This window comes from Silurus aristotelis (genome assembly GCF_946808225.1).
Source record: "Silurus aristotelis genome assembly, chromosome: 9".
Lineage (NCBI taxonomy): Eukaryota > Metazoa > Chordata > Actinopteri > Siluriformes > Siluridae > Silurus > Silurus aristotelis.
In genome coordinates this window covers 1,845,888-1,859,457 of record NC_139582.1, presented here as the reverse complement: position 1 = coordinate 1,859,457, position 13,570 = coordinate 1,845,888, and the positions used below count along the sequence as shown (strand labels likewise).

The following is a 13,570-nucleotide window of genomic DNA, read 5'->3' as shown; positions in this document are numbered from 1 at the left end:
CCAGCTCATGCCTCAGCCTGCATGAACTTCAGGGCCATGATGCAGGACACACACACACACACACACACACACCCACACACACACACACACATATATATATATACATACAGGTATGGAAATAGTTTTTCCTCAAAGAGAACCAGGGGAAAGAATATATTAAAAGCAGAAAGTGGCGCATTATATATATATATATATATATATATATATATATATATATATATATATATATATATATATATATATATATATATATATATATATATATATAAAGTTAAAAAACCCCTACGTTATGCTACAGCAGTGAACATGAAGATTATCTGCACATGGTATTTTACAAACACTTACAAAATAGTGTAAAAAAGAGGGAGAAGGTATTTGCGGGTGGGGGCTCACAGGCTGCAGTCGCAGGTCATTGGAGAGGGAAAAAAAGAAAAAAAAGATAAAAAGTCCTAATCTTCTGAATTCTTCTTCTCCGTTTCATCAGGAGAAAAACGATTCTCATAAAACAGTCATGGGACCTGCAGAAGCTTCGTTATAAACCCATACGGCCCTCAGAAAGCCAAACACACACATCACTGCACACAAACACACCAAATGCCATCATCATTATTATTATTATTATTATTATTATTATTCACGATCGGAAATGGATCGTACTTCAAAACGCTTCACGCTCGGCCGTAGGCATGTGCCGAATATATTACAGTTCCTTTCCTGATCACTGCGTTTCCTTCACCTGGTCTCAGGGTTGCACAATGACACAAATGCGGCAGCTAAAAATTTGCCCCAATCTGGCAGGTGTGGTGTATAAAAAAGTCTACACAACTTTCTGTAAAATAATTTTTTTTACATTTGCATTATTCGGCAGACGCCTTTATCCAGAGCGAATTACATCTGAGCAGTTGAAAGTTGATGGTCATTAAGGGTGCAGCTGGATGGTGCTGAGATTTGAACTCGTGACCTTCCGATCCAACATCCAATGCTTTAACCACTGAGCCTTAAACCACTACCTTAATCCAGCACTTTGTTCATCCATTTTTTCCCCCACTCATCCCAGTCATGATCTGTTGATCTATCTGGGGATCTCGTGTGCACAGCCATAATTCAGATCATTCCACGGGCTGTTCCAAATCCTTGCTGAAATGTAATGTTTTTTCCTTCTTCATCTGCTGGCTTTACTCCAGTATTTCAAGTTAGTCATGGTTCCGTCTATCTTATCTAAATAATGCCCGAGTCCAAGCTGAAGAGAAGCAGATATACATATTGCGATGATGCCGCCACCACCGTGCTTCATCCTCCTGTTGTAAACCCCGTGGAAGTGGTAACTCAGTGATTCAACACACTTCCACCACCATGCTTCACCATGTGTATAGTGTTTTTGTTCTAAACTTATCTTTCAGAATGATCTCCAGAAGGTTACTTAGACCAGAAGACATTCTCCCAGATCCCTGAGAAATGGTTTTTGACTACCCATCCCCACCGCCCCTTTACCCCATAGTGACCATTATGTGCCGCAGGTCTTTCAGCAACACCAAAGGGACGTCCTGTTCTAGGTAATGTTTCTTGTCGATAACACGGTACATCGGATCATTTGAAGATTCTTTTGTACAATACCGTTCAGATTTTTTTTTTTTTTTTTTTTAGCTCTTTACTGGACCAAGCCTTCAGAGGTCCAAGATGATGCTGAGAAAATCTTCCAGAGAAATCCTGATCTTTAATCACAATGACTTTATTGATGAAAGGTGTAGGATATTTCATTTCAGAACGTCATACTTTTACGCAACCAGTTTATTGCACATTTTTTAATGGTTTTATTTCATTGAACTCTCAGTTCTTTGATCTCATCGTTTTCATTTTTCATCACATCACAAAACCATGCAGTTTTATCAGAGGTGTGTAGACTTCCTTAAATCCATCACCGCACATCACTGGTATATAATTAAAGCAGACAGAAACGAGGTCGATGGACTGCAGCGTTGTCAGGATTTTGTTTCAATTCATTGAATTTTCCAAGCGTTACAGTAACGTCCTCAAATAAACGAATATCTACACGAATCACCAATTTCATACATGGATGTAAAAAGTACTTCCTACTTAAGGAGTGTCAAAATATTCCTTTTTTTTCTCTCTCTTTAAACTCGAAATCGCTCCCTCGACATTATGGATCGGCACATGCCCACGTTACAGTGCACACAGGCGAACCGAAATACCGGGAGAAAATCTGTAAAACCGCTTTGTGACAATGAGCGAAGTTAAAACTTTTATTTGTGAGACTCCGGCACACGAAAGCAGAAGATACAATTTCCCCTGTGTATGTGTGTGTGTGTGTGTGTGTGTGTGTGCTGTACAAGAACCAGGAAATAACAATGATTATGCACTCGATGATTGAAACTATTTGCGAAAGAAAAAATCTAATCGCATCTCGTATATACACACACACACACACACACACACACACACACACACACACACACACACACACACGAGACCCTGGATGTTGTCACCTGCCCGTTTCTTCTCTAAATATAACAGAACATCACCATCAGAAAATACGAACAATACGATAAATGATTGCGATAAACACACAGGATAAATTGTTTACGTGATCAAAAAACGGCTAAATTAAATATATTACAAATATCAGACGGATTTGATGAAGAAACACAGCCGGATGTTTTCCGAACGCTTTTTCCTTCAGTTCCCGTGTTGGCTTTAAACCCTACTATAGTGTGGCCAAAAGTATTCTTAATGTTGTTCTTATACAGAGATATGAAGACGCAAATTTGAGTAGGACGTCTTTGGGATCGTATTAGAAGACCTGAACCGTGTGCAAGCACCGTGAAGATCTGCTTTGTACGGGGTTTGGACGATGTGGAAGATCTCCTGCTATAGAGCTCTAACCCCATTAAAACACCTTTGGGATGAACGTGAATGCTGACTGCACACCAGGCCTCCTCACCTTCTCACCTACATCAGTCCCCGACTTTATTGAGACCCTTGTAGCTGAATGAGCAAAAAAAAATCTCCATAAAATCTAGTGGAACATCTTCCTATAAGGGTGGAGGTTATTATAACAGCAAATTCAGAATGTGGAATGGGATGTTCACACAGCAAGGTCAGGTGTCCACAAACTTGTCCAGCTCATCAGAAATATTCAAGACCCAGTTCCTGCCTTCCGAAGAACAGCTGGGCTTCTTTTGAAAGCCCTTTGAGATTGCATTACGTTCTGCTGAAGAAAGAAACATCAGAACATCAGCACACAACACATCAACAAAATATCCATCACTATTGAGAGTAATCCGGGTTGAATCGTCCTCCCAGTCCGATATTCAGTCCACACGTCACGCCCCCTGCTGGTGATAAACACTGCAATCTAATACACACATCATGCACATATTAAACGTACGGTTTCTGAATGACGCTACGCTTCACGCCGGCTTTCCCTCGGAGGAGAGAACACTAGCGAACACTTATTCATGGGTCTGTTCTTCACCTCCGAGAAGCTCATCAGCACGTCCGCACGTTTCGCTTTCGCAGGATTTTAGTGCACCGTTTTAAAGGAAAGCATTTTTCCAAAAATAGATTTTTATTCTAATCTGATGCCTTGTAAAAAATATTATTGTCGCAAGGAAAACCGGTAAAGAGCGAAGATCAAAGCAGTACTAGCATCCTGTCGGAGAACTATAAAAGAACGTTGGAGCTCGAATTCCGTCGTGTAAAAAAAAACGCGAGCGTTCGGGACGAGCTAAACGAAAAGGAAAAAGAAAGGAACAGAAGGCGTCGTTAAGCGATGGCGTGATTTTACTGGTTTTGGTGACGGTGTGAACTCATCTTCATCATCATCATCATCATCCTGTCGCTCTGCTGTACGAGTATTGCCAAAAAAAAAAAAAAAGTCATTCCCACAAGGTAGATACGACCATCCTTCATCCTGGATGATCCTCTCTCACACGCATTCAACCAACAGGAGACCGTCCGTGTCCAAGGTGTCGGTCGTTTATACGGTCGCCATGGGAACAAGGACGTCGGTGCGGGCCGGTCGGTATCATCCGAGCATGGAACGATGCTCTCGTCCTGTCATCTGTCCGTGTTTGAACAGAATTGGGGGAAAATCAATCCGATGGTGATGGTGGAATAGTTTTTTTTTTTTCTCTTCATCCTCAAACCTCGACTGGAGCTTGTTCTTATTATACAGCGAGGAAGCAGTTACACAATGTGACGTTGTTCTTATTGAGCGTGCTCCACCACGATCTGCAAAACATCTCTGGGAGTCATGTGATCAACGCTATGCAACTGTAACACCAGGAACAGAAGCAGCCGTGAGGTCTACCTGGTGAAATGAGGTTTGAGGAGATAAAAAAAAAAAAGGTCTGTTGACGCTCTGGAGTGTTTTTCATGTCTAGAGCATGAAGAAGCTGGAGAGAAATCTGATTGGTTACAGAAGTTGGGGTAAGTGATGGTGATTGGTTGCGGTGGTCGGATTGGTGATCGGTGATTGGTGGAGGCTATTGGGGCAGGATTCTTAGTTCTCAGACAGAGAGAGGGCCAGTGCTGCTTGCAGTGCGGCCTCTTCATCAATGCTGTAGTCCTGCACACACACACACACACACACACACACACACACACAATACTGAGTAAATTAGAAGTAGTATCATTTTCAGTACTACTTGTCAATCAAGAACAGGTAGGTACAGGTGTGTGTGTGTGTGTGTGTCAGTGCCTACCACAAATGTGTCGTAGGAAAACTTGTGCCGGTGCAGAAGGTGCTGCAGGAAGTTGGAGCTCTTGTAGCTGGGGTCTCCCCAGGGCATGGCTGAACACACGGGACACACCTGCAATCAACACACACACACACACACACACACACACACACAGCTCAGTGTAACCTCTATCCAAAAACACAGGGTGGTGACACACTATGGAACCCTGAGCCTCTGAACTCTATCACTGTGAACTTCTCTGAGATTGGACTGGATCAGATCTCATCTCCACGTACAGACGGTGAAGACCTGGATCTTGTCAGTACTAACCACTTTGTTGGGGTCGTTGCGGTGGTTTTCCATGCAGTGCTTCACCAGCTCCTGTTGGTCCAGGTTTCGAGCTCCGCAATACGGACACACGAACGTCGATCGGTTTGGAATATTGCTGCGAGCAGGGAAACAAAAGAAAAACCGTCAGAATCAGCGATAGTCCTCAGAGCTAAAAAAAAATATATAATACTTTCGCATCCATCTAAGAGAACTTTTTTATCTCAACCACCACCTCAATAACCATCACCACCACCCCCACCATCACAATAACCATCACAACCACCACATTAACCATCACCACCACCACATTATAACTATCACCATCACCACTATCACAACCACCACATTAACCATCACCACCTCCTTTACCATCACCACCATCACCACATTAACCATCACCACCACCATCACCACATTAACCATCACCGCCATCACCACCACCACCATCACCATCACAACCACCGCATTAACCATCACCACCTCCTTCACCATCACCACCATCACCACATTAACCATCACCACCACCATCACCACATTAACCATCACCGCCATCACCACCACCACCATCACCATCACCATCACAACCACCGCATTAACCATCACCACCTCCTTCACCATCACCACCATCACCACATTAACCATCACCATCACCATCACCACATTAACCATCACCGCCATCACCACCACCACCATCACCATCACCATCACAACCACCACATTAACCATCACCACCTCCTTCACCATCACCACCATCACCACATTAACCATCACCATCACCACATTAACCATCACCACCACCATCACCACATTAACCATCACCGCCATCACCACCACCACCACCACATTATAACTATCACCATCACCACTATCACAACCACCACATTAACCATCACCACCTCCATCACCACCATCACCACATTAACCATCACCACCATCACCACCACCACTATCACAACCACCACATTAACCATCACCATCACCACATTAACCATCACCACCACCATCACCATCACCACCACCATCACTATCACCACCATCACCACCACCATCACCACATTAATCATCACCGTCATCACCACCACCACCACCACATTCTAACTATCACCACCATCACCACATTAACCATCACAATCATCACCACATTATAACTATCACCATCATCACTATCACAACCACCGCATTAACCATCACAACATTCACCTTCATCACCACCACAATCACCTTCATCACCACCATTATCACGATCACCATCACAACCACAAGAATCCCAAAACTCAAAACATCTGAATCATAAAAAAATGACCTCAATTCTAAATAAATTGACCTAAAAAACACTTTTGTTTCCAATTAAAAATCAAACAAAACATCTGAGTTTGTCAGGAAACAATCCATTCCAGTCTTGATCATGATTTCTTCTGATCTGCCAGACATATGGCTTTGTGCACAGAGTTGTTGTGATGCTGGAACAGGTTTTGGGTCTACTAGATCCAGTAAAGGGAACATTTCATGCTCCAGCATCCATAGACGTCCTACACAAAAATTACCTCCACATCTGGGTGGAAAAGTCAAACCTTCTGACACCATCATTCAGTCAAGTTACACTGGATAACAGGTACTTCTATAAAGGAGGTATTTAGTTTAAATCACACACACACACACACACACACACACACACACACACACACACACACAGACACAGACACAGACACAGACACACACACACACACACACACACACACACACACACACACACACACACACACACACACACACACACACACACACGTGATCTTACCTGGGAATGGGCTGTGATGTAGGAACAACAGGCATGAACTTTGGGCAGTTGGCCATCTGTTCCTGCACCTTCGTGCAAGATGTAATGTGGGACCTCATTTTAATGAGTGTGATCTACCATTCAATAAAGAAAGAGAGAGAGAGAGAGAGAGAGAGAGAGAGAGAGAGAGAGAGAGAGAGAGAGACACACACTACATAAACTATACCTTAATAAACAAACAAATAAACAAACACACAAAACAATTAAATGTGTGGCACAGAGTGGATGCATTTTTTTCTTTATGATTTCTCATGAACAGGACGTTTGGGTTCCAGTGTTCCAGTGTCCTCATTTAGGGCAGTTTCTTTACACGTACGTGTGTGTGTGTGTGTGTGTGTGTGTGTGTGTGTGTGTGTGTGTATGTTCATGTTAATGATTCACATCGGTATAAAAGTTACACATCGTTTAAAATATATTTGAATATTGATTTCTGTATAATTAATATTAATTGCATTTTACTTTTATTAATTAAGAAGTGAACAATAATTTGTGAATAATATTCTCTATGTAGATTGATTTCTCGTCACTAAACTGTATCTCGAGCGCGTTCTCTCAGCGCCGCTGCTGCTATGACGTGAATATGACGCATCGCAACACTACAGAGACGGAGGCGTGTCCTGAGAGTCACATAGAATACAGATTAACATGGCAGAGGCAGAGCTGTAACTTCCTGCAGACACAAAAGGAGAAGAACGTCTGGTTGTATTTCAGCTTTTTTGCCACGTGTGTGTGTGTGTGTGTGTGTGTGTGTGTGTGTGTGAAAGGACCAGGAGTAAGAAGTCAGAAGGCTCTTGAACCGTCTGAACTGAAGAAATAAAAGTGATCTATCAGCACCATATTAATTGCAGAGCATCAGATTTTTTCCACTGAATCGTATTGAGTTGAATCGATTCGAAATCGGATCACACTGCATCATTATAGGGGTAATTGTATCATGTGTGTATGTGTGTGTGTACATACAATATCTCACTGAAGTGAGCACAAGCTGCACATTGACTCCTATAAAATATATTCAGGTTTTATTTTTATAGTACTGTCCCTCGAGAAGATAGTAGGATGGTTGCTGAAATGTGAGGGGTGCACTCACTTTTGTGAGATACTGTGTATGTGTATATATGGGAGTGTGTGTATGTAAGTGTGTGTGTGTGTGTGTGTGTGTGTGTATTAGAAACGACAAACCTTTTTGCTGCATCCTCGACATGGTGCTTTAAAAGAGGAGAGCTGTTTCTCCACACTGGAAGATTTGTCCACTTTCTTGGGGTCGAAAGGCATGCGGCACAGGGGGCAGAGAGGAGACGTCACCTGGAGACACGGCTGAAGGCAGTCTCCACAGAACCTACACACACACACACACACACACACACACACACACACACACACACACACACAGATCAGTTTAATTCAAAATAACAAACAACACAGAACAAATTCAGGAGCCTGTGGAGAACTTGGATGAGATTCCTCAATAGGCTGTTTCGGGGTGTCATACTCCGATCAGGATTTTACCGATACCGATGCCGATCAGCTATTGCAGGGTCTATTGAAAGCCTTCTATTTATCCATTTATCTCTCTATTTATTTATGCTACTTAATAAACAACATCAAATAGCATCACATTCAAAAATGGAGAAAATAAAAGAGTAGTTGTGTTAGATACAATAATTGATGTTTTAATTTTAATAAATTTACTAATAATTGAATACACACACACACACACACACACACAAAACATTTTATATATATATATATATATATATATATATATATATATATGTGTGTGTGTGTGTGTGTGTCATGTTTTTATTCACCACTAGAGGGCCGCACCGCACACTTTGAGAACCATTTGTGTAACGTGAATCCAAGTAGGACACGAGTTGCAGGAAAGCTTCGTCTTCCCCAATAGAAAGAGACATATGAATTTCATTATTGTGTCAAATATTTCTTTATGCTTCTTACTGTCCTTGCATTAGGATTGCTGACTTTGTTACCTACAGCTAAGCGAGTTGCTGAAGCGTCCCTCTTTCTCTTGGCGCTAGCCAACTTTGAAAACTGCTCATATTCCTTTACGTGACTAAACTTCAAATGTCTGATAGGGTTGGCAGTGTTCTGGCTGCTTACCGCCTCGTGGAATTTTCTAGGTACACACGTTGCAGATTGCTAAATGTATTGTCCTTTTCACAAACTCAGTAGAATTGTTAGACCGGTGAAGCCATTTTTAGCAGTGCGTAAAAAATTGTTCATCTGATCGACTCTTCTCGATCTGCCTTTATAGAGACCGCCGATCAAACTTAACACGATCATCGGCGAATTGTGTTCGAGCACCCATAAACTATATATATGTATTCATTTATTATGCAGCATCTAATATAGAATACAGAACAGAGGAAGGAATGACGACGAGGGAAGCCCGGAGTGCATGTTCCACCGATCTTCAGGATTCGCAAACTTTTGATCATTTTCCGACTAAACGATAACGCGACAAAGCAGAAAATGATGACATACCGAAATTAAACAATCAGCACTCAATTTGTTTCGGCTTTGTGCAGGAAGCACAAATGATTAGTTCATTTCCTGAACCTTCTGGTCCGCATCGCTCGTTTCTGCTTCCTGTACAGAACGTTTGCACACTGATCGCTCTCGAAAACGACTCTTTAGTCCTGAGTCATATACAAATTCGCTCAACATGAATGACACATCACTACACTTCAGTGTTATGGGTTGAAGCGTGACTGCACGTGTTCACCTCACGTCGACACACTCTATTAACTCTATCTAATGCAGCTAGAGAGTCACGTCACGTCAATGCGAGTGCAAAAACTCAGTCTCACCCAACCCCCGAACCCAAAACCTCTCAAAAGAAAGTGTGAAGTATTTCAGCAGACGTCTTTCGCTAAAGCGTTTCAACTCCTAAAAGAAATAAATACATAAAAATGTTATGATGTAGTTATATTCAATCTAATGCAGGTATATTCATTACATATTGTTTTATGCAGCACTTATGAGATGGCAGTAGCACACAGCGGCCTCTCCAGATCCAAAATGGTGCTTTTCATGTATTTAACCTGGTACATGGCCATCGGAGACAGCTGTGCTCATGTATACGACCACCAGACGCTGCTGCAGTACAGAAATCATGCACCAATCTGCACGATGAAGCACTAAATAACCGTTGCGACCAGGCCCTCTGCCGGTGGCCGGGAGAGGGGACGTCGGAAGTGGTGCTCGGGGAAGCGGAAGTGGGCGTGTGTCCGTGCTAAGCTAAAGGCTAACCCTAGCCGGCTGGTTCTTTCGTCCATTCTACTTTCAAACGTCTGCTCCCTGGACAATAAATTGGATTTACATCCGACTCCAGCGGACCACGTGGCGGGAGTTTAGTGACTGTTGAGTCTTTGTTTTCATGGAGACGTGGCTCGGCGACAGAGTTTGCAATTGCTCATCGCACCATTTTATTTACCCAGGGAATTCAACACTGCATTATCAGAGTGTACATTCCCCCCATCGCTAATGCTTAGGAGGCACTGTGTGAGCTGTATGGAAGCTCAGGAAATGTGCAGATGTATTCACCAACATCTTCAACATCTTCCTGAGCATTGCCGTTGTTCCTACATGCCTCCAGACAACGATTATTGTCCCAGTGCCAAAGAAGTCTAAGGTCTGCTGCTTTAATGACTATCGTCCTAAAGCACTCGCGCTCATCGTGATGAAGTTCTTACAGAGGCTCCTCATGAGGCATTTTGAGACCCAGCTACCACCTTTACTGGACCCCATGCAGTTTGCATATCGTCAAACCCTCCATCTGGCCCTCACCCACCTGGACAATAATGACACATACGTACGAATGCTGTTCAAAGACTTCAGTTCAGCATTCAACACAATCATCCCTTAGCACTTGATTAAGATGCTAAACCCACTGGGCCGGAACATCTCCCTCTGCAACTGGATCCTAGACTTCTTCCTGATCGGGAACAGAATCTCCAGCACTACCACACTGAGCACTGAAGCCCCTCAGGGCCGTATGCTCAGCCCACTGCTGTTCACTCTGCTGACTCACGACTGTGTAGCAATGCACAGCTCGAACCACAATATCAAGTTCACTCATGACACGACCGTGGTGGGTCTCATCAGCAAGAACGATGCTTACCTTACCCTACCTTGCCCTGCTCTACCTTACCCTGCCCTACCTTGCCCTGTCCTACCTTACCCTGCCTTACCTTACCCTGCCTTACCCTGCCCTACCTAACCCTGCCTTGCCCTGTCCTACCTTACCCTACCTTACCCTGCCTTACCCTGTCCTACCTTACCTTACCCTACCTTACCCTGCCTTGCCCTGTCCTACCTTACCCTGCTTTGTCCTGTCCTACCTTACCCTCCTCTGTCCTCTACCGTCCTGTCCTCTCCTGCCTTGTCATACCTATGGAGTTAAAAAATACGAACCACCCACAAAGTAAACCGATAGGTCTATTGAGAACCCAATCGTCTCCTCTCCAGACAAAGACATGGAGGCCATTGTTATCTGCTGTTTTTATTGTATAATGGGGTGTAATTTCCCACTTGTAGGTGTCCCCCCCACATACACAAGGGACGAACAGTGAACACCGTACAGGCTGACGTAAACAAACAAACAATTATAACACGTGAATGTAATAACACTAATACCATAATAATGCTACTGTTACTAACACTTTGGTTAGTAACAGTTACTATCACTTTGGAAGCAGCAGCGGCGAGACGACATCACATCACAATATTTCACCTACAATCCTTTACTGCAACGTATTCATCATAACATCGGAGAGGGGAGAGATTAACTGACGGACACAGCCTGTACACACACACACACACACACACACACACACACACAAACACACTCTCATCTACACACTTGCTGTGCTTAACTACATGTCCTAAATATACAGAGTGCACGCAGGGAGGAGGTGAAATGCGATAAGGCAGAATGGTGCGAGAGAGAGAGAGAGAGAGAGAGAGAGAGAAAGAGAGAGAGAGAGAGAGAGAAAGAGAGAGAGAAAGAGATCTCTGCCAAGCACCAAGTGAAAGTGCCAGACCAGCTACCACTGTATATTTTGTGATAATATGGAAAGAAAAAGGGTACATTGTAAAGCGCGAACACACACACACACACACACACACACACACACACACACACACACACACACACACACACACAAACCCATTGTGTTATGAACATCATCATACAGCACAAAACACAAATACAGACCAAAAATAAAGGGAAAATAAGGACCAAAACTTGGACTTTCCCAGTATTAAAGTGAACAGCGTGCACTTTTACATTAACAATATTCTATTTTATTATACTCGCTTTCATTTCTCTATTACATTTTTATTCTTAAATGTTTCCCTATTTATTTATTTATTTATTTATTTATTTATGCCATTTTAGATTCGTTTGAAAATATTCTTAGTTTTTATTATTTCGATCCATTTATTTATTTATTTATTTATTTTTATACCACAGTATAGTCTTCTTTATATTGCTACTTTTATGCTTTGTTGTTTATTTATTTATATTCCATTTTATATTATTCTTTCTTTTATTTTAACACAATTTTTGTTTGTTTAATTCCATTTTATATTCATTTTAATATTTTGTATTTTACTTTTAGCCATTGTATTTTTGTAGGTATATTATTCGGTTTTTTTTATTTCATTTATTTCCTTTAGAGTGTTAGAGAAGTGTAGAAAAGAGTGCAGGCAGGGTGGAGTGGGTGGAGAAGAGTGATAGCAGGAGTGATTTGTGATAGAAGAGTATCTGTGAGAGTGAAAGGGAAAGTTTATAGGACTGTGGTGAGACCTGAGATGTTCTCTGGTTTCGAGACAGTGGCATTGAGTAAAAGACAGGAGGTGGAGCTGGAGGTAGCAGAGCTGAAGATGTTGAGATGTTTGTTGGGAGTGACGACGATGGACAGGATTAGAAATGAGTTTATTAGAGGGACAGCACATGCAGGACATTTTGGAGATAAGGTGAGGGAGGCGAGATTGAGATGGTTTGGACATGTGCAGAGGAGGGACATGGGGTATATCAGTAGGAGAATGCTGAGGATGGAGACACCAGGAAGGAGGAAAAGAGGAAGACCAAGGAGGAGGTTCATGGATGTGGTGCGGGAAGACATGCAGGTAGATGGTTTGAAAGAGGCAGATGTAGAGGACAGGGGGGTATGGAGACGGATGATCCGCTGTGGCGCCCCCTAGTGGGAGATGCCGAAAGGAAAAGAAGAAGAAGATTTCCTTTATTCGCACGAATGCGTTGTCATGGTTCCCAAGTGTCTATCATCCACACCACTGTCATGTATCTTTAAATCTGCTTGGAGCAGTGAGTGATCTCCCACTGGTAAGAACTCTGTACGTCTCGCAGTTCCTGATTGGTTCTCAGCGCTTGTTTGCCAGTTGCCATGTGGTGAGTAGGATTCGCTTAAGGAAGATCATAGGTTCAAATAACAGCACCACCAAGCAGCCACTGCTGGGCCCCTGAGCAAGGCCCTTAACCCTTAATTGTTCAGCTGTATACATGAGGTAACTGTAAGACGCTCTGTTTGAAATAAAAGTCCTAATTTATCATCAAAACTGAGGTTTAATGATATTTGTTCCTCCTTGGTATAACCAATTAATCAAAGTGAAACCGACTCGAGTTTTTGTACACTGAACCGACCGTGGAAGACTATTCCAACCA

At 42.7% G+C, this 13,570-nt stretch overlaps 1 protein-coding gene across 2 annotated transcripts in view; it reads right to left on the bottom strand.

Annotated features, from left to right (window-relative positions):
• Nucleotides 1–260: 260 nt before the first annotated feature.
• Nucleotides 261–13,570, bottom strand: part of rnf166 (ring finger protein 166) — a 21,480-nt gene continuing 8,170 nt past the window's right edge. Inside the window, exons 2-7 of one of the 2 annotated variants that reach the window (XR_014535031.1) lie at nucleotides 8,044–8,200; nucleotides 6,826–6,938; nucleotides 5,031–5,145; nucleotides 4,725–4,832; nucleotides 2,724–4,588; nucleotides 261–2,221 (exon numbers count right to left, since the gene is read on the bottom strand). Coding sequence is in view for 1 of the 2 variants with exons in the window: in XM_083550191.1 (XP_083406317.1) it covers nucleotides 4,523–4,588; nucleotides 4,725–4,832; nucleotides 5,031–5,145; nucleotides 6,826–6,938; nucleotides 8,044–8,200 (559 nt within the window). In the remaining variant the exon portion in view is untranslated. Of the gene's footprint in view, nucleotides 2,222–2,583; nucleotides 4,589–4,724; nucleotides 4,833–5,030; nucleotides 5,146–6,825; nucleotides 6,939–8,043; nucleotides 8,201–13,570 lie in introns of those variants that run through there. The other variant, XM_083550191.1, reaches the window with a different exon arrangement.